A 21,887-nucleotide genomic window follows, 5' to 3' on the forward strand; every position below is an offset into this window, starting at 1 on the left:
TACAATGCCATAAATACAAAAAAGAAAAAAAAAATTAAAATAAAAAGAAGACTCAACATGTACACCACTTTTACAGGCTTCTCCAGGTGTTACCAAAACTGGAAAAATTATGTCTCCACATAGTACATATATTTAAATATTTGCATTTTAAATTACAGTTGGCAAAAACTGCCATCCACTTTTTTTCCCCAAGTGTTTTCTGTATAGTGTTGGTAATACTGGAAAAAATGGAGGCTTCTTATCATATTTAACTGCTTCCTTTTTACAATCTCTACAAACTTTTCACATGGCTGCTGAATTCTTTATAGAGGATTCTCCATGCTGCATGTATAAAAACTGGCTCGTCTGTATTTTTGACTCATTTCTATTTTTGATCCAGTCGGTTTATTTTCTCTGCTCTGTGTAAACACTGCCTGCAGTTCAGCCGAAAACTGACTTTTTGTTTGATCTGAGTCACTTGTGGCTTCTCAGAATCTGGTGAAAAGGGTTTCATTTTAAAACAATTTTTAAACGAGATGTAGAACAAAGTGATGTAATGAAATATCCCTGTTTAGCATGTTTAATGGAACCACATCAGTGGAACACGGTGCATTCAAGGACTGTTGTAAAGCTGAAAATCTCAAGAATCTTTTATTCCATTTTGCACCTCTGATAGCTGATGTCGTTTTTAAAAATAAAACACGCCTCTCAAACCTTTCTGCAGGATTTGGGGTTGAGAAGGTTAAAAAATAAATCTTTTTTAGTTAATAATGGTTATTTCCCATTAAATGTAAACTAACAAATTCTCAACTATTTTTTAAATCCACACTTTCGTCAGATGTGTCTTCAGTGGACAAAGATGAGATCATAGAACCACCTTAAAATACAAGAGAAAGACAAAAACATGTTGGACCACTTACTCCCCTGTTTAAAATAATGAGAATAATAAATTATTACACATCAGATTCAGATTTTAGTTGAGATATTGTATGTTTTGAAGGTATTTAGAAAGATTTGACTTCACAGAGTTCCCCCTCCATAAATAAATACACAAACAGCATTGGGTCTTTAATATTTTGGAAACTCTTTATTGATAAATGTACTTTACTTTGAAATGGTCGAGTGTTTCCACCGAACAGTTTACACCAGGAGACGGACCAACAGGTACAGAGTGAATATTTAATCCAACCAGCAGACACCAAGGAGAGCAGAGCGCAGATTACTGAAGCTTTATTTGACCGTTTACTGCCAGAAATATGATGTTTGTCTAGAGTTTATAACTCAAACAAGCTGACGACAGAATTCTGTTTGTTTTGGTCACAGCAAACTTTCACATGACAGTAAACGAAGAAAAAGCAAGACTGAAAGAAATTCTCAAAAGGAAAAGTGTCCAAACAAAGAAAAGCTGGCGAGCCGACCAGGAGAACGCCTCGACACATTCAGATTCTGCAGCATTAAGACCAACTGGCATCAAAAGCTGATTAAAGAGGTTCAAAAATGACTGAAAGTGCATCAGAAGGGAAGCAATAAAACCACAGCAGAGAAGCACGTGAACAATATTAATAGCAGGAAGCTTCTATCGATGCTGCGCTCCAGATTCTGAATATTATTTATACAGGAAATAGTTCACTCTCTGTTAGCGCCGTTTAGCTGCAGCAGGCAGTAAAAAAGCTCTTACAGCGCCACCTGCTGACAGACAGGCTGGTGAACACAGATTTAGTTTAAACCAAAGCTAGAAGGGTCGTTTACATTCATGAGGTGACACAAACAAAGTGAAAGCTGCTGCTGTGTGACTTTATAAGAGGGAAACTATCAGTGTTGTGCTTTCAGCTTCTTCTGCTGCTAAATCATTGGAGGCAGTTTGAATTTCTGAACTCAAAGCAGAACATTTTACTGAGCTGACACTGACGAGCCAGATTTCATTCTTTTCTGAAACAAATTTTAGAACACATCAGTAAACATGTAAAGAAACATCAGAGGTTTTTAGGGCCGTAACCTCGTCTGCAGATTTACCCACAGTCAGATGAGAGGATGAATTTCAGCTTCATTTCTGTGAGCAAAGTACAGAGATGTCCAGATGTGTTAGCCTAGCTTAGCATACAGACTGGAACTAGAGGGAAACTGCTAACCTGCTTTATTACAAGTGAAAAAGAACAAAACAAAAGTGAGTCAAACTGCTGCTGAAAGTAAGATTGGTCGGAGTTTGTAGAAGGTCGTGTTGTTAATGAGATGAAGCTGATCCTCTGATCTGATCCGCAGGTGGAGGAGCTACATGGTGAAGTGTCTCGTGTAATCGTATTCTATTGTGGGAATGACGGCCTGCACAAACTTGAGGAAAATCAGAAGATACCTGGAAGTCTGAGTTCAGGAGAACACAGGGGAGCATGGAGGGAAGGTACAGCACCAGAACACATCAATATCTCCTTCCAGATAGAAACGGAACAAACATATTTCAGTACTAACACTTTTTAAGACTTCAGTAAGGATACATGTGCACTCCCAGCTCTCCTCCTCCTTCTGCCACCGTCTCAATGATCTTTTTCATCACTTCAGCATGTCTGAAAGCAGAAATCACATCAGCAACGGGTTGGAAAGAATGAATCGTTTGTTTTCCGAGAAGCAGGATGGCATTCAGGTCTGGCTTTACACTCGTTTTTGTTGCTGCTGATGGAATAACTGTTCTAACTCGGACGGTGTGTGACTGAAAATGACTGAAAACAGTGAACTAAGGTGTTGAAACAAGTGGTTTTATCCACACAGGCTGTTTTTATGTGAACAGGTAAATGTTAATATCATTTTATCTGTTATTTAATTGCAGGAAGTGAAAATCATGATTCATGGCTCAGTAGGTAGAGTGGCTGTCTTGTATCTGGAAGGTTGCTGGTTCGATCCTCACCTGGAGAGCTCATGTCCAGGTGTCCTTGAGCAAGACACCGAACCCCTAACTGCTCCTGATGGGTCGTGGTTAGCGCCTAGCATGGCAGCTTCCGCCATCAGTGTGTGAATGGGTGAATGTGATGTATAATGTAAAGCGCTTTGGGTATCGTTTCCGGTATAGTAAAGCACTATATAAATACAGACCATTTTACCATTTTCCATTAGCTGTGTGGCCTCACAGCTGGAGTTGTGCAGTTTTTTTGCAAACAAATCTTCCTTTTCAGTGTTTTGTTCCTTTTCCTTTTTCATCTTGCTGTGCTCATGTGGAGCCTGAATTCTAACGAAGTCTGTTGTCCTGTGAATAAGAGTCAGTTTGTCTTAATTCACTCTGCAGTTAACGTCACAGTGTTATTGCTGAAACTATTTACACCGATCAGGCATAACATTAAGACCACTTGACTAGTACTGTGTTGGTCCCCCTTATGTCGCTAAAAATACTCTAAACCACTGTGTCTGGACCAGAGGACCTCTCAGGGTGTCCTATAACCTCTGTTTGTGTGTCTAAAGAGAGAATGTTCCGGGTTTTCCAGTTGGTTTTCTCACCTGCAGGGGTGGACAGAGCACATGGCGGGTGGAGGGAGGTGGGGGTGGTTCTCGATGGTGACCGTCTTCTTCACGTGGTCCTGGCTGATGTCCTCGTACATCTGCTCTACAGTCAGCTGATGTTTGTCCTGGGAGACACAGCGACATCTCGGTCAACCCATTTTATTTCTACTTTGGAAACTTTCCCAACCAGAGCTGTCAAAATTTGCGTACTGCAGCTTTAAGTACATAAATATGAAACTCTCAGATGAGCTTTAAAATGTTCCCACCTCAGGATAAAGGGTTCACAGAACAAACAGCAGCATCTTAGGGACTTACTTCATCGTATCCAAACAGCCAGAGTCGAGGGGTCTGGTAGTATTTGTCGTATGTGATGTACAGGTCGTATGTTCTGGTCTGGAGGATGGCGTCTTCACTCCCAGGTTCTGCTTTGGCTTTGGTTTCTACCATTTTACTGGTGTCCAGAGTGGCCTAGAAACAGGAGAAGAGTCAGTAGCTGGTTGGATGAAGATAACTAACATTAGGTCAGACCATCAGTGAAACGCTCTCAGCTCACCTCATCTGTTTCCAACAGTCCACTTTCCTCGTATTCTGAAAAAACATCATAACATCAGAACATGAGCGACACCTCAGGCTGCTAGGAGGAAATAAAATGTCTGCTTCATCTACCTTCCATATCTGCTGCCTCTCCGTCTTCATCCTCATCGTCATCATCATCACAGCACGCTGCAGACGTGGCGTTCATGTTCTTGTCCTGAGAGAGTTCACATCCAGGTATATTAAACTAGAATTAACATCTGGAACATTTGGACTTCAGGTTCATTAAGAATCACCACAAAATGTTTAAAAATCAGAAACATACCTTATTATTGTCCAGTGAAATTTCCCTGACAGCATCTGTGACTCCTAACACACCTGCAGGAACACATTCAGACCATCTATACAAACTGAAACACATTCAGACCGTCTTTCCAAGCTGCATTTTTTGCTCATTTCACATTTTTACTCACTGTGGGTTCATTTTCACTGCAGTATTAAGTCCTGCACCTCCATGGAAGCAGAACAACCATTGAAAGAAAGAACTCAAAAAGAAAAATCTAAAGTTTTGCCATTTACCCACAGGTACCTGGCCCAATAGTGGACAACAAATGGTAATATGTTACTCCTTATATTTATAATTTCCACACTTGTCTTCTATCTGCTCAGCCTGCAGCTTGTTGATTCTTTTTTATCTGAGTCACTGATGGCTTAATGGTTGCAGGAAGGAGCATAAAATTGTAGTTTTTCATTTATCCAGAAATTGGTGACCTCAAATGCTTTATTTATTTCAATGAAACATCACAATCTTAAGCTTATTTTTGGATAATATTGCTGATAGAACTGCGTGTTACAGATGATTAGTTCTGTTGAAAAAGTGAAAAATTCATCCACTCTTTCTTTTTTTAGGATTCTGTTGCTGATAATTGGTGTAATTTTGATAAACTTTTAGAAAACATGCCTTTCAACCCCCTGGTGGGTTTTGGTGTTGAATGATTAATGATATCACCATTATATCTTCCATAAACTATAATATATCTCCTCTTAGTGTTAGAAAATGTTTATGATTTGATTGACTTTTCATCTGAAGCATGATTTAATAAAACATTGTTTTGATTTAAAAAAAAAAAAAAAAAAAAAAAAAAACGTCAGATCCTACTGAAATCAAACCTCTAAACCAAATCAGCTCCTGGAATATTTTCTATTGTATCTTTTGGAAAAACTAGTTTTACTGGATATGTGCCCTAGCTATTTTTTTTTTTTTTTTTTTTTACTGCTGACCTGATTTTTAAGACTTCAGTCAGTCCCAGTATTCCACCAGCCCTCGTGGGTTTGTGACTGAATAAACAGCTCCAGATGCAGTAGATTATTTGTTGTGATTCCAACCTGAGTTGTGGTACGTGTCCACCCAGCCTCCGTCTCCATCGTCCTCCTCTATGATGGCCTCCAGCTCGTCTGAATACTCCATCTGTTTACAGCGCTTGTAACATGGAACTGCACGGCAGAAAGGGGAAGTTAAACACATCAGAAACCACCAACGGGGTAACGATGGATGAGTTAAAGTGATGTCAGATCACTTTAAATCGACCTCTTACCGTTGCGTGTCAGGAGAAACTGTTTATCTTGAGGCAGATACGGCTTCACCTTCACTTCTTCTCCAGTGGCCCTGAAGAGGAGATGGAGTCACAGAGTTTTATTTTCAGATCAGGTCATGCAGTGTGTGTCCTTCAGATGGTCACAGTGCTAAAAGAACCGGCTCACAATGCTGAACCTATTCAGTTTTTGGCTCCATAAAGCACCGTTTTAGGTTTGCTTTAGTGATTTAAGCTGTATTTAAAGGCAACCATCACATACAAAGAAGGATGTAGAACTTCAGAATTTTCCAACAAATATTTCATAAATGTGTGAGTAACATACAGACACCTTTAACGTCTGTCTCATTTTTTTAGTGATGTGCAAACGGATGCAGCCAAACTGTGTGAAGCAACTCTGGATTCTCTCAGTGGGAAGCTGCACTAAACTGTGAAACTCAACAAGAAGAAAAGAGAACTGAGCAGAACAGGTCAGTAATTACTGAGGAATGTATATGTTCAGTAGTGAGAGTAATGATCCAAGACTAACAGCACTGACTACAGGATTAATATCTTTACTAGTGAAGGCCACATTCAATGTTTAGACTCTCAGATTTTATTTACATAGCACTTCTCTTACAACCTTCATCCTGATTTAAGGGTTTCTGGATCCACTGAGTATTTTTAAACTGTATTTAAAACACAGAGTTAGCATGAGTCTTAAATGACTTCTTTGTCCAAGCTGACTAAACAAACCCCAGTCAGAGATGATGTGGATCATTATTGTTCTAACGGAGAACTTTGAAGAATATAAAATATGCATTAAAAGCCTGTTACTAAATGATGCAAGAGAGGACTGCTGGTGGAAAACCCTTAATGGTGGAAGGTAATATATATATATTTTCCCACTCAGTGCACACTCTCTGCAGTCACTAATAACTTACAGGACAGTTGAACATTAGAGATTTAGGTCTGACGCCGTCTCACAATGAAGAAAACCCAGACATCACTTCACTGCACATCAGACAAATTTTGAGTTATTGTGGACCATTTTTAGCTCATTTGGAACGATTTTTAGCTCATATCAGACAAATTTTTGAGTCATTTGAACATGAATCTGGCAAATCACTTTGATTTTCAACCAAATCAACATGAAATTAATGGAACTGATTGAATATTCAAAAGTCTGTGAAGCATAAAACATTCCCTACATCGCTAACTGAATGCATGCTGGTTCCCATGACGACGTGATCCATACAGTTTACCTGCAGTAACTAAACAGTTAGATCAGAGACATAACTAACATCCAGATCAACAGGTACAGATCTGCTGTTTGCTCTCATCTGTTACTCAAAGAGAAAATGATAAAAGGTGACGCTTCTTACAACCGATTTAAACTAAACTCTGACCAGTTACCACGGTGATCAAACAGGTTCTTTAGGCTCAACATAGTCTCTCACTCACTAATCTCACTTTGAAAGGACAACATTACTTTTAAGAGGTAATAATCACATCTTCCATCTGAGCAGGTCCTCAGATATCCAGGTCATGGTTGTCCTGAGAGCTTCTGTTTCATGTATTTATTTATTTGGTTCTTGAAGATGTTTCACCTCTAATCCAGGAGGCTTCTTCAGCTCTAACTGACTGATGAGGAGTCTCAGATGTATTTTATAAGCCTACAGATCACCTGGCTAATAGCAGCTTAAGACTCACAGGCCTTGATGTGAGAACGGCTGTGAAACTGTGACTCACTAATGGTGGTGAAACTTTGTGGGGAGAGATCTCAGAGCTGCATTAGACCTGGTGTTGTGGACTCCCTCCTCTGTTAAAACACAACCTACTGGTGTCCTGAAGACCTACAAACTCTCACCATTTCCATGTGGGGCAGTGATGGACCAGATGATCTCCTGCTGCAACAAACTGAAACAGAAACCACAGCAGTAAGTACGAACCACAGACTAAGAAATCACAGAGGATATAGGAGAAGTCAGTTCTCCAACAATGTAAGGTTTTTTATCATCAGCAAAATCAAACAATTCCAAAGTGTCAAGCCTGAATACGGTAGAAATACATCTGCCAGTCATTTTCACATGTTCTGGGAATCCCTGAGCATTTCTCAGTACTGGACAGATGTAATGACAGAGACTAGATCAATAATACACCTGGAATTAGATTTTAACTTTGATGTATTTTACTTAGTAATAACAAAAAAATGTCCCAGAATGGACAGAAATAATTCAGAAAATACACATTATGGATCGACTGACTTTTGCTCTGAGACATGCGACCCTAAAAGGTAAAAAGTATCTGGGAAAATGGAAATCTTATCTGAATGTCAGGTGATCACAGTTATTATTGAGCTGTTTATTGATCATTTTGAACTGTATGAGAATGCAGGACTACATATCCTGGAATGAACTTTAACCCATAAATCCATGGAAGAAAGATCTGGAGGATCAGCGTTTTGTACTGACGGTCTTGGACTCTTGGCGTTTACTGTGTTAGACTGTGAAGGCTGTTATTCTGTTTAATATGTTGTTCTGTTTGTTTGTCATGAAAAATAATAATAATTTAAAAAAGCCAGTTCTCACCTCTTCTGGTGTGATGACTCCAGTCTCTTTGAATTTGGATTCCTGTGATCAACAACAAAACAGCATCTTAGAGCACTTTCAGTTCCAGCTTTAAACAGAAGAACTAACCCTGAACGTTTAAACAGAAGAACTCAAACCATTTAAACAGAAGAACTAACCCCAACCATTTCACACTAAACACTCAGGAGAATCGATATTCCTTTAAACTCATGTCTTCACTGTTCTATAGCGTTTAGGTGGACACCAGTGAGCACCGTGTTACATGTTCCTGACATGTTCTGTGTTCCTGACATGTTCTCATGTGTTCTCCTACTAACCTCCTAGCATCCAGCTAGCTCTGTCATGATGTTTACCTTCAGGAACATGCTACTAACATGTTCTCCTGTGCTACTAACATGTTCTCCTGTGCTACTAACATGTTCTCCTGGGTTCTCCTACTAGCCTCCTAGCATCCAGCTAGCTGTGTCATGATGTTTACCTTCAGAACCGGCGTCAGGAACTCCGCCACCCCCAGAGCCGTTCCCTTCACCGTGTTTATCACGTTCTGCATCTTCGGTAGGTCCTCCTGGATCCAGCTGGAGCGTCTTCTTCTTCTCAAACCGTCCTGTCCAGATTATTCTAACATTTCTGCTCAGGCTGCCAGCAAGAGCTAATCACATGACACGAAACAACACTTCCGGTATTCGGCTCTCGCGAGAACATGTAAGACGCTGAAGTTAGCTTCCGATTGGGCGAGATTGTCATGTTTGACATCTTAAATAAACCCTTAATGTTTCTGATATAAACCCTTAATGTTTCTGATATAAACCCTTAATGTTTCTGAACTAAACCCTTAATGTTTCTGAAACACTTTTTTAAATGTATGAAGCCTTTATTCCGTTTGTAAAAATACAACAAAGGAAGATTTATCTGCACAATAGGACAAGTCCAGATCTGAAATATAGACTGGTCAAACCAAAATTACTTAAATTCAGAAATATAAACAATACAAAATACATAGAAAAATATGACCTTAAAATACAAATACAAGCAGAAAAATGCATCCTAAAAATGAAAACATAAGCAGAAACAGTATAAATCTAGAATGTGCTTTTCCTAAGAAATAAGGTGACAGAATCAGAAAAATCTTTAATGCCCAGCGAGTTTGCACATACAGGGAATTTGGCGTGGTGTAGAGAGCAGTACTCAGCAACAACAACATACAGTAAAAGAATAAATACACAAATTTAAATTAAGAAATTTGAAATAAAAATGCTATAAATATAAGAAGTACTATGTAAAAGTAAGTGTAAACAAAGTACTGTAAAAAAAACAACATAAATTTGCTTAACCAGGGTAATAAGTTAGAATACTAATTAAATTACAATATTGCACTGAATGTAGTAACTAATGTGTTATTGTAAGAGAGTTAATGATAGATAATAGCATAGTTCATGCTAAAGAGACCAATGAGTCTATAAAACGCAGTGTCTGATTTATAAAGATTATGATAATGATTATGATATGAAAATGATTTGAAAAGAGAAGACTTCACAGATTTTTTTTTGTTTATTTGCTTTTTGCAACTGGGCCACATTAGACCACATCCAGATCTAAAACCACTATATACAGACGGATCAAACTGGACTGGATTATTCCAGAGAAGCAAAAGAATCTGTACAGCACAATGTCTTATTAGTTAAGGTTAATTCTACATGTGAAAATGCAGGAAAATGGAACATTTCTGTGGATTTTTTCTATGTAAATCTGATTAGATCTAAAAACACTGTGTATAGACTGGTCTTTTATAGACAGTAAGGGGGTCTAAAGTGGTCTACATGTGAAAAAAGCAGTGAAACCCTTCTTTTTTGCAGAACAAAGGTCATAAAAATGCAAGATTTTGCAGATTGTACGGGTAAGTATATTGTGTTTCTAGATCTGGACCAGGTTTAATGTGACCCACATACAGAAAAGGCTTTTTAAAAATTTTTTTTTTGCTTTTCTACAAATCATATAGTATATTTTCCAAACTCCTTGCTCTTCCTGGCATCATTTATTCCAGATTTAACCAATTTGTATATGGTGGTTTTAAATTTAATGTAGTTCAGATGCAAATAACAAGCAACAACAAGAAAAAGACACAATAAGCTTAACAAATAAACAACAGATGTCACTTTTTTGCATTTGCAATAGATTTAAGGTTTCACAAATCATTTTATGGATGAGAGATGTTTTATAGACATAATGTCTTTCAAATTTGGCTTAAATATGTGTTGGTCTGTAGCTAATGGTTCACATGTATAAAAAGTAGTCAAATCAGCATATTTAAAAAGATTTTCACTGATTTATTCAGTCATTTAATTTTTACATCTTCACAAATAAAGGATATACACATTGAATAAACAGGAAACAGAATCAGTCGCTGAACGCTGCATGTTGAGTTCCCCTTAACTGTCCCCTTAACCGCCGAGGCGGAAGCAGTGACTCAGAAACCAACTTCAGCGTCGTTGGCAGTGTGGAGGTGACACAAACGTGAGTGGGATCCCAACATTAGGCTAAACAACATGTATTTTAATGATTATCTAATTTGACTGTAGCCTGTCAGCGTGCTAAAGGCGCAGCTAGGCTAGGCTAAGCTAAGCTAGGCTAGGCGAGGCGAGGCTAGGCTAGCTGAGACGCAGCGGGTTGAACTATGTGGAGGTTCCGGGTGGAAACGAAGCTCCTCCGTGGGCTTCTGAACACCTTCAGGACAAATGGGACCTGCTGTCATGTTTCAGGGAAGAAATGGGTGAAACCGAGCGGGTTTGACACGGGTTTGAAGACTTACAACAGCCTGACCAAGCAGAAAGAGCCTCTGGTCCTGGCTAGAGAGGGAGTCGCTACCTGGTAGGGTTAGCTTCATGTTAATTATTGTTATTATTGTTTATTATTATTATTATTATTATTATTATTATTATTATTATTATTATTATTATTATTATTTATTATCCTCTGTTTACATCCATTACAGCTACCTAGTAGGGTTAGCTTCATATTTATTGTTATTATTATTATTATTATTTATTATCCTCTGTTTACATCCTTTACAGCTACCTGGTAGGGTTAGCTTCATGTTTATTATTACCCTCTGTTTACATCCACAGCAGCTCATTAACCTGCTCTGTCCCATAGACTGTCTAATAAAGATGCTCTGTCCTGTCCATGTGGCGTTCAGGTACAGCTGTGGACCCACCGTGTACGACCACGCTCACCTGGGTCATGCATGGTAACTATGGACACTGAATATAAACCCTGTATATCTGAGCTAGGTAAACCTGTGTTTCTGTGTTCTGTCTCAGCTCCTATGTCAGGTTTGACATCCTGCAGAGGATCCTGTCCAGCTTCTTTGGAGTCACCATCGTCCACGCCATGGTGATCACAGACATAGATGATAAGATCATCAGGAGAAGCTGGGAGGTAAACATCTCAACAGACCAGGAAGTCTAATGGCTGCTGTTTTATTATTTTTATTATTATGTAAATCCTTCTGAACTTGTGTTTCCTGTGTGACAGGAGAACGTTTCTCCAGCTGTCATAGCCAGAATGTATGAAGATGAGTTCAAGAAGGACATGCTGTCATTAAAGGTGTGTGGGATTCAGTTTACTTAATATCAAAGCTGATTTAAATATCTCAGATTAAGTGATGTGAGCTGCTCTTAGAACAATGTGCAGTATTAAATGTCAAATGATCAAACACTGCATCACCTCTAGTCATTAAATACTGTAAGTTAAGCAGCAGAGTATTTGGTCTTGTGAACCGTCAAATGTGAATACTTCAGAAGGATTATATTGAAAAACATACATTTAGTATGGAAGACATTCAGAGTATTGAAAATAAGAGATGTTTTATGGAGCTCCTAGTGTGAGGTCTGTATCTGTAATGTAGTAAATATAAGCTGTTTGTTTTTAATTTTGAATAAGAGCAAATATCTTCCTGTTTAAATAGAACTAATGCTGTTAATGTAGTGTGACTGGATCCTGAATCATTTACCACTGATGTGATCCTGCACAGGGGTTAACTCACCTCTCTGATGTACCGTCTGTCCTAACCCATAACTTTAATGTGAATTAAAGCTCACTCCATCTGCTAACATGTCTTTTTCTTCTGTCGTTGTTCTTGAGGTGATTCCTCCTGCAGTTTATTTAAGAGTCACTGAGAATGTGCATCATATTGTTTTGTTTATTGACCGGATCATCAGAAATGGACACGCTTATGCCACTAAAGAAGGTGAATTACTGAGACCTCCTCATTTCTGTTTCTTTTATGACATTCAGGGAGTGTATGAGCTGATGTTAGTGAACCTGTCTGGTTACAGGTGACGTGTATTTTGACATCCAGTCCATTGGTGATCGCTATGGGAGGTTTGCTGGAGCTGTGGAGTCTCAGGGAGAAGCTGGTGAGTTTTCCTGCTATACTACATTTTAAATATTCTCTTTATTTGTCAGTTTCCATCCACATGGCTCATTTGTTAACACACTATATAAATGATTGTAAACGGGAGTAAAGGTGCAGATACACTACTGTCACTTAGAAATGTTGTTATTGTTGAAATAAATTCATTTTTTTCAATGAAGATACCATTTAATGAATGATAAATCCAGTGCAGACATTGTTAATGTGGTAAATGACTATTGTAGCTGGAAATGTTTAATGGAATATCTCCATAGGGGTACAGAGGAACATTTCCAGCAACCATCACTCCTGTGTTTTAATGCTACATTGTGTTAGCTAATGGTGTTGAAAGGCTCATTGATGATTAGAAAACCCTTGTGCAGTTATGTTAGCACATGGATAAAAGTGGGAGTTTTCATGGAAGACATGAAATTATCTGGATGACCCCAAACTTTTGAACCGTCGTCGACATGTTTTGTTCTTTTTAATGAGGATAATGTGGGATTAAGAGTTAGTGAAAGGTTTTTGATATAAATTTTGACACAGAGATTTTACTTTTCGCTCTAACTGTATATCACTTTAAAATATCGGTTCTCATTGATCAGTTTCATCCCTGGCTAAAACATGATTGACTGGTTCCTAATTCTTGGTGCTGTTGTTCTGGATCAGACGGACACTGAAGAATAACAAACTGCTTGTTCCTCCAGGCAGCTCCAGTAAACGAGACCAGAGGGATTTTGCTCTGTGGAAGCAATCTAAACCTCAGGAACCGTTCTGGGAATCTCCGTGGGGCCGAGGACGCCCTGGCTGGCACATCGAATGTTCCACGGTCGCAAGGTTTGGACTCAGAACCACCTGTCTGCTTTATTCAGTCTGTCGCTGTGATTTAGTCTATGACTGGACCTTTCTGAAAACACTAGTTCCACATATTCAGGCTCTGAATATCAGATAGCTTCATTTAGGCTTCATGAGCAGAATTCTTGAGGTTTCAGGGCGTTATTTACTGCTGTCACATTTCTACTCACTGTGGGTTCATTTTTCTCTTCAAAATAAAGTTCTGTACCTCCATGGAAACAGAACAACCATGAAGGAGAGAGAACTCAGAAATGTCTCCTGTGTAATATATTAAAGTTATAATGTTATAAAACATGAAAAAATGTATTTATTTTTGCAAAAATTTAAAAAATGTGTAATTAATATGTACATCATGCCCATATGTTAACAAACTGTAGATATCTTATTACTTACATCTTTAACATGCTTCCTATCTGCTGTTAAACACAGTCTGCAGTTCAACACAAAGTCTCAGAATTTTGTCACAGAGTCATTCGTGGTTTCAAGGTTTAGCTGAAGAGCTTGAATTTTTTTTAGTTTTTTAACCCTTTGATGCATAGCCTGGGTCAACAGTGACCCAAATCCAATGGAAAATGGGTATCTCCTCATGTGGTCTACGCATCAAAGGGTTACAGAATCTGGTTAATGCCAAAGTTGTATTTTGACTAATTTTTGTAGAATAAAGTGGTTTTGATGAAGATTTCTGACGGAACAGTGCATCACACATGATTAGTCCTATTTGGACAGTTTGTGGCTCAGATTTTCAGATTAAGAAGCCTTTATTTGTCACATACATTTTTACAGCACTGTGAAATGTTGGTTTCCCATATCCCAGTTGGGGTCAGAGTGCAGGGTCAGCCATGGCACAGTTAAGGGCTTGACTCAAGGGCCTGACAGCGGCCATATCGGGGTTTGAACCTCTGACCTTCTGATCAGTAGTCCAGAAACTTAACCGCTGCCCCAAGTCTGAGTGATAAGTGCCTTTAAACCCGTCGATAGATTTTGAGGTTCAGAGAGTCAAGACTGAACAAATATAATGATATGAAATGATTTCAGCACATATATAAGCTTTGCATATTTTGTTTATTGCAGAGAGTACCAAGTTTTTTATAATATATAAGTGGAGACAAACTGGCAAACTTCCAGTTTATCATTCGGTCCAGTCAGCTGAAGCTAAAGCAGCAGATGAAGTGATGGAACCCCTTCATCTGAACTGTAGTCTGTGTTCCTTTAGTCACCAGTTAAATGGGATTACAGTTTTCTTCTTCATAGGATTAAAGTGTGCGTCATCAGACTGGATGAATGAATGACAGGTGTAACAGTTCCTCCTGTTGTTGTCTCAGCTGTGTGTTCGGCAGTCAGCTGGACATCCACTCTGGAGGGATTGACCTGGCGTTTCCTCATCATGAGAACGAGGTGGCTCAGAGTGAAGCCTACCATCAGTGTGACCAGTGGGCCAACTACTTCCTCCACTCAGGTGACCCCTGGAGCTCTGCACTGGGCTGTTAGCAGAGCATGTTTCCTGCACGTAAAACTGCTGTTAAATCCTTTATTCTATTCTGTAATTTACGAGTTTCCACTATATATGCCCAGATTTGTTCAATTTTAGGCTTCACTATAACACTGTTCTTTAATCTAGTCTTTTAGTTCCCAGGAATCCAAACAGCTTCTGGACAGTTTTTGCTTTTGTCACATTTTTACTCTGTGTACATTCATTTTTCACTGCAGTATAAAATCCTGTACTTGAACTACTCCTGTACTACTGAAACAGCACAGCTATGGTTAGAACTCGGGAGATATCCTCTAAGGAGTATTATGCAGTTAGAATGCCACAAATCATTAAAAATAGGTACATTTTTTGCTTATTTATTTGACAAAAACAGAGAAGCGTCAAATTTGAGACTTTCTGACAGTTCTTAAACAAATCATGTTTTTGGTGTTGGAGAGAAACAATGACAGTAAATCCCTGTTTTCTACTAACCTCTGTGAGAACTCTGAATGCTGCTGTATAACTCTGTAAATACGGACTAGTTTTATTGTTTTTAGGGCACTTACACCTAAAAGGCAGCGCAGAGAAAATGTCTAAATCTTTAAAGAACTATATCACCATCAAGGTAAAGTCCTCAGAATTATTCATCATTTATTGAGCTTTATTTGAATAAATATCTGTATCTTCTGTGTGGAAGTTTGCTGAAATGTTTGTGTTTCTGTCCTCCATCAGGACTTCCTGGAGTCTTACTCTGCCGATGAATTCAGGATGTTTTGTCTTTTGACCAAATACAGATCAGGTGGGAATCAAAAAAGGAGTTCTTGTGAGTTTGGTTCACATGTAGCTGCAGATTGTTGTGTAATGTGGAATCGGGATATCAGAAAATGGTGCATTGGTGTAAATGGTTTCATCATTCTGGTGATGATGTAGACGAAAAAAACAAGACAAAATGACAAAAACAAGACACAAATCGACAAAAACACAACAAGAAACCACAAAAACAAGACACAAAATGACTAAAACACGACAAGAAATGACAAAAACAAGACACAAAATGACAAAAAACGAGACAAAAAATTACAAAAATGAGACAAAAAGTGACAAAAACGAGACAAAACAACAAAAAACAACAAAAACAAAACACAAAATGACAAAAACAAGACAGAACGACAAAAAGACACAAAACAACAAAAACGAGACCGAAAACGACAAAAACAAGACACAAAACGACCCAAATGACATAAAATGGCACAGTGGTGTAAATTCTTTCATCATTCTGGCATCTCCACAGCGATAGACTACAGCGACAGCAGCATGTCGGAGGCTCGCAGCTCTTTAGGAACCATCTCCACCTTCATCCACGACGCTCAGGCCTACATGAAGGGTCAGCTGCAGTGTTCTGCAGTGCAGGAGGACCTTCTCTGGGAGAGGTACTGGTTTGGAAATCTGCAGTTTACGGGTCATTCCAGAACTGGAGGACATTTGAGGTTCTAAATGTTAAAAATCAACCTTCTGTTTTCCAGTTTTCTGCTCCATATTGATCAATAATAGGAATTGATTGGCTCAGCTTCTTCTTCTGTGTTTTCTGTGTTGTTTGCTAACTCTACTCTAATCCATGCTAATGTGATCTTTTTCTCAGCAGTAGAAGCTAGATATTTAGCTGCTGTTACTGCTGACCAAGAGGACAAACTGACTGATGGAAAACAGTCCAAAGAATTAGTCTGATCCTGATAATATGAGCTGGAAGGAGACATTCAATCAACGCTAACGATGGGATGAAAAGATGGAAAATAGAAGAGAGGACATAGCTTTGCTCTACACATTCTTTAGGAACACTGTTGGATGATGGAAACGACAAAAACAAGACATAAAACGACAAACAAGACAGGAAATGACAAAAACGTCATCTACAGGTTCTGCTAACATGTTGTGGGAAACATTCCATGAATAATAATTATTTAAAATATTATGTTGATTAAAAAATGTTCCCACAATTACAGAGACACGAATGAAAAAAATAAAACCAAAAAAAGGAGATTGAATTAGATTCCAACTGTTTTATTAGAGGTTCAGTTTGGTCATCAGGGGGGTGGACAAGAGAAAAATGTCATTTTAGGGGAACTCCAAACTTATCTGGTATTTTTAAATATCTTCAAACATTCTTTTCTCCTAGTTTCTTCAGATTTGGTCTCAGGACAAGAACATTTACACACTACTGCATGTTTTAGGGTTTAATAGGTGGATTATTGGATGGTAAACATCCTCCAGTTCTGGAATGAGCCAGGAAGTCTTGCATCTCTATGGAAACAGCAGCACCATGACTAGAAGTAGAGAGAACTCCAACATGTCTTGAGTTTACTGGATTAAAAGTCTTCCCTCTCTCCAGGTTTGCTGAGACTAAATCTGCTGTGCTGAAAGCTCTATCAGATGACTTTGACACCCCAAGAGCCGTCAGCGCTCTGATGAACCTGGTTTATCATGGAAACTGCCAGCTGCACCCTGTTTCTATGGTAACTGTGTCAGCTGACTGACGTTCTTTAAAGGTCACAATGATTCTGACCTGTAAATCAGTGTTTGTCACCAGAAGTGGAGCTAAAATGCTAGAGTTGTCCGATGTGTTTAGTTAAATATGAGATTTAGATACAGACTGAAACCTGTCAGTGAAACACCAGATGTTAGAATCTAAAGTTAACCTGGTTTGTTTTGGATGAAAATGGTTAGAATCTAAAGTTAACCTGGTTTGTTGTGTTCCTGTTCAGCCTGATGGAGGGGTCCGGAGCCCTGCAGTGTTTGGAGCCATCATCACCTACATCAGAGAGGTTCTGGAGGTGTTTGGGATCGATCCGCTGTACAGGAAGGTCAGGACGGATGGAGATGTTCAGATGTGTGTCATTTAAACAGGCAGCAGGACGGTGTATGGCAGACCGTGTGGAAACAGCCTCACTGATGTGTTTTAATGGTGTTTGGACAACAGAGGAGCTGTGTAGCTGCAGGGAAGGAAGATCAGTCCAGCTTTGATAAACAGCCGAGAGTTCTGGATTCATTTTAGAAGTGGGAGATCCACAATGTGTGCATGTGTGTTCTTCTAACGTACAACTTAAAGAGAAAGTCGGACAGGGACATGAAATGGTATGCTGGGTACCTGAACATTCAGTAGCTGTTGGTAGAACATTTAGTGTTCTGACCCAAGACAGAAAACAACAAAAACAAGACAGAAAACAGCAAAAAGAAGACCGGAAATGACAAAACGAGACAGAAAGGACAAAAAGTGTGAACATTCAGAGTTGTGACTCCTTCCATGTTTCCTCTGCAGGAGGCTGATGTTCTGAGCGGCTCTGGATCTCTGCAGGCCGTGGTGGAACAGCTGACACATTTCAGAAGTGAAGTTCGAGCGTTCGCTCTGACTCGTCAGGATGATTCAACCACAGGATCCTCCAAGAAACCTGGACTCTACCCAGACAGGATCCCCCTCCTCAAAGCCTGCGACAGCCTCAGAAACGACCTGGCACCCCTAGGAGTGCTGATAAAGGTATGCTGGGCTGGTTCACAGTGAAATCAAAGTGTGGATGCAGCTTTTAGTCTCTGGGGAAGCTGACTGATGCATTTCTAATGTGTTTGCAGGACAGAGGAGCCACGTCCACCTGGGAGATAAAAGCTGGTCAGAGAGGACAGGATAAAGGCCAGGAGACGTCCAGCTGAGATCCCTCCTACCTCTGGACCGATGCTTTATTTTAGGCTTCTGGACTGAAAGACTTGAAAATAAAAGCAGTCCTGATGTCAGAACAACAGGAGCTAACTCTCAGGTTCTTTCATTCAAAGGTTCAAACTAGTCGTGTAGTTTTTGGTATATTTTGCAGATTTTTGTAAACTTAATCACTGAGCCTTTTGCTTTGGATTCTTTAAACTCAACTGCAGGTCAACAGAATATTTTAATTCTGCATTAATTACATTATTTTATTTTTGGCCACTCTGAGGGCAACAAAAACAAGCTGAAATATTTCATTGATATATTATTACCATAGAAATGACAGAAGTGGTCAGAAAAAGTTGTTTATTCACACATCAAAGTTCAGTGTTTATTTTTGCTCCATTTTGGTCTCCTGCAGCCTCTGGCTTTCTACCTTCTAGATGCTCCTCATGTTTGCAGATAGTTCATATCTTCGTCTGTCTGCTGTTTTGTGCAGAAAGAAGCTTCCTGCTGAGACTAGAATCAGGTTTGATGAGAGCAGAGTTGGTGGGCTAGAAGACCAAAACTGCAAAAATTCTAAAAAAGAGACGGTGGATGATGGTTCCTGAAGCTTCACAGCTTCTTCAGACCGACTCATTCATCCATCGCTAGCTTAAAGATGCAGCTTTGCTCAGGAAGATGTCTTTAATTTCTAGAAATGGGTTCGTAGTGCACTAGTTCTCAGAGTCTTGCTCTGTAGCTTTAAACCTGCGATAATTATTTTTATCTCTGAATTTTCCTCAACCAACGGTGAATTGCTTATCTTTTTATATAGATTTTAATAGTAAGCGAATTGGAAGTTCAGCTTGGTATGAGCTGCACAAACAACCCAGATGCATTAGATGCACCTCCTGGTCTGTATTTCAGAGCTAGACTGTGGAAGCGGTGCACCTTTCCTGATGACGCTGTAGGATTACTGCAGCTCTGGTTAGTGGTACTAAGACTTACCTGTAGGTGGTATGGCTCCTTCTGTACCTCCTGATTAATGCGGTGACTTTGCTTTGACTGTTAGCGTGTGTGTCAGAGATCACAGGTGGGTTAAGTTTCTACTTTGGGGTCTCTACTTTCACTGCGGTCTTTCTAAAGTATTTATTGTTAATGGTTGATCAGAGGAGATACTGTACTTATTAACTAGCACAGGGGTGTACTCCTTTACTGTAAACACAGTCTGGTATTTGAATTGTTAGCTAGACTGTTGGTAAAACATAGATCCAAAGTACATAATGACGATTCTTCCATTCCAAACTTTCTGTTTAATCTATCACTGGAGGAAGTCTTGGATGTCTGAGCGTTGTCGTCATCCACCTGGTGAGGTTGTTCTTGTTTCAGGAGAGGCTCCAGATGACGGTGAGCATCGCCATGACGCCGTTCAGAACAGCAACCCCATAACTCATGAGAAAGCCACGGCCGGATCCATCTCTAGGAGAAAATCCTCATTGATTCCTGTTTTTAATCATCAAATGTTGCAGTTCCACCTGAAGTTCTGGTGAGTTACCTGAAGTGTGCCAGAGTCTGCGGCATTGAAAACACCATGCCAGGCTGGTACGAGTCCAGGTAGGAGAACGTCCAGGAGAAGACACAGCAGATGCATCCTACTAAGACTGACAGCACCAGGATGCTCCAGAAACCTGCACAAACACACCTTTTATTCAAACTCATCCTAGTTCAGGAGCACATACAGAACAGATCTCCAGTGGGCCGGACCAGTAAACTAACAGAATAATAACCTAGAAATAACCACAAATCCAAATGTTTCTCCTTATTTCAGTGCTAAAAGGTCCATTCTGAACTTTTTCCACAATTAATGAACTAACAACCTAAAACTTTTTAACAAAAATAAGTGCAATTTCTATTAACTATTCATTTTCACTCAGTCAGTTTAACACTAAGTCATCCGTATGTTTGACCCCCTGATCTAAGCACATCTCAGATATCATTATAGACTGATAAAACCAGTACGTGTAGCTCAATATGAAGCCAGAAGAAGATTAAAACTATCCTGATGGAACGGTGGATGGATACTCACCCAGCATCCTCTGCTCTGTCCCGTCCTCTCCTCTCACTCTCTCTGCTCTCAGCTCTGAAACAGTCACCAATCAATAGCACAAATCCACTGCAAGTATATTAACCAGCAATGATGGCTTCAGTAAATCAGCTAAGTCTCACAATGTGTAGTGCAAAAGAAACATAATCCTATTTATAAAGGGGAGAGGGGCAATGTCACTGGTGGGATTTTAAAAATTTATTTATGGCATCAACTTTATATATGTGTGTGTGTGTGTGTGTGTGTGTGTGTGTGTGTGTGTGTGTGTGTGTGTGTGTGTGTGTGTGTGTGTGTGTGTGTGTGTGTGTGTGTGTGTAAATGTAAATGTCATTGTGTTCTGACTGTAATATTAATGTGGGTTAATCACAGAAATAAAGTGGGATGACATTAGTTAGTTTAGAGGACAGCGTCTCACACTTTATATTCATTTAGTTACTTTAAAGTTGTGCAGCTTTAAGGGTCAAATAATAGGAATTAGAGAAGAAATATTACCTAGCCTCCAGGCATTTATTAGAAAACATAATGGAGACCTAGTACAGCCCAGAGACCGTATAATAAAGATTATTATACAGATTATTATACAGTCTATGTACAGTCCAGTGGGAGTACTGTCTGTCTCCACTGGTTTTTACTAAACTTTAACTTCCTTTCATTCAGACCTGATGTTTCAGTAACACACCTCTTTATGGAGTGAGTCACGTGCACGCGCTCACCTTTGATAATGGGGTACACGAGCGCACAGAAACAACCGACGGCGGCCACGGTGGCGGCGGAGGCAAGCACCGACAACAGGACGGCGGCCCGGGGTCTGGGTCCGCTCCGGTGGGAAACCGGCCTCCCAGCGGCTCCGTCTCCGGTCATTCCTCCCTCTGGGTCCGGACGATTAGGATCCAAAGACGAGCCTCCGACTGTCTGTCTGTCTGTCTGTCCCGCTGCTCACACTGTTATTTACACCACATGGAAGAACTTATACATTAACCGACTTTCTTTTTATTGTTCTTCTAACTGTGCAGAGTTTAAACTGACTTGTCTAGAACCAGGAACTGTCAGACTTCCATTTCTGCCTCCGCCTTCCCACTTCCGCACACAAACTTGTCCCTCGGGCGGTTCCGTCTGTGTAGTTTTTAAACGTTTCCTCTTTGAAGTTGCCTCAAGTCTTGACTGATTCCAGTTTAACCAGTAGGAGGTCTATAATTTAAATATTTTAGGTGTCAACCTGTGTTT

The 21,887-nt window shown here is 39.6% G+C and overlaps 3 protein-coding genes across 5 annotated transcripts; 1 reads left to right on the plus strand and 2 right to left on the minus strand.

Moving 5' to 3' along the window:
- Positions 1–1,046: 1,046 nt before the first annotated feature.
- atg3 (autophagy related 3) lies at positions 1,047–8,771 on the minus strand. The gene is made up of 12 exons (XM_023269663.3): positions 8,637–8,771; positions 8,159–8,200; positions 7,438–7,487; positions 5,592–5,662; positions 5,383–5,490; positions 4,322–4,374; positions 4,129–4,213; positions 4,016–4,050; positions 3,778–3,930; positions 3,460–3,587; positions 2,469–2,537; positions 1,047–2,329 (listed from the first exon to the last, which is right to left on the minus strand). The coding sequence occupies exons 1-12, from the start codon at positions 8,706–8,708 to the stop codon at positions 2,248–2,250; spliced, it is 948 nt and encodes a 315-aa protein (XP_023125431.1). The 5' UTR covers positions 8,709–8,771; the 3' UTR covers positions 1,047–2,247.
- A 58-nt stretch (positions 8,772–8,829) lies between these two features.
- Positions 8,830–18,683, plus strand: cars2 (cysteinyl-tRNA synthetase 2, mitochondrial). 3 transcript variants are annotated; one of them, XM_023269651.3, is made up of 15 exons: positions 8,830–11,023; positions 11,352–11,402; positions 11,476–11,593; positions 11,690–11,761; positions 12,299–12,404; positions 12,493–12,573; positions 13,277–13,406; positions 14,747–14,880; positions 15,450–15,517; positions 15,625–15,691; positions 16,184–16,322; positions 17,279–17,402; positions 17,652–17,750; positions 18,206–18,421; positions 18,514–18,683. In XM_023269651.3, exons 1-15 carry the CDS (start codon positions 10,830–10,832, stop codon positions 18,589–18,591), a joined length of 1,677 nt encoding a protein of 558 aa, XP_023125419.1. In that variant the 5' UTR covers positions 8,830–10,829; the 3' UTR covers positions 18,592–18,683. The 3 variants fall into 3 exon arrangements, with proteins under 3 accessions (XP_023125419.1, XP_023125423.1, XP_054864484.1); XM_023269655.3 differs by having other exon boundaries at positions 8,830–10,669; XM_055008509.1 differs by lacking the exon at positions 11,352–11,402.
- Positions 18,684–18,929: 246 nt separating this feature from the next.
- On the minus strand, positions 18,930–21,821 carry arl6ip6 (ADP-ribosylation factor-like 6 interacting protein 6). Its single transcript, XM_023269662.3, has 5 exons — positions 21,690–21,821; positions 21,377–21,604; positions 20,646–20,699; positions 20,115–20,247; positions 18,930–20,038 (listed from the first exon to the last, which is right to left on the minus strand). The coding sequence occupies exons 2-5, from the start codon at positions 21,522–21,524 to the stop codon at positions 19,945–19,947; spliced, it is 429 nt and encodes a 142-aa protein (XP_023125430.1). The 5' UTR covers positions 21,525–21,604; positions 21,690–21,821; the 3' UTR covers positions 18,930–19,944.
- Positions 21,822–21,887: the final 66 nt, after the last annotated feature.

Source organism: Amphiprion ocellaris, chromosome 24 (genome assembly GCF_022539595.1).
Source record: "Amphiprion ocellaris isolate individual 3 ecotype Okinawa chromosome 24, ASM2253959v1, whole genome shotgun sequence".
NCBI classification, from domain to species: domain Eukaryota; kingdom Metazoa; phylum Chordata; class Actinopteri; family Pomacentridae; genus Amphiprion; species Amphiprion ocellaris.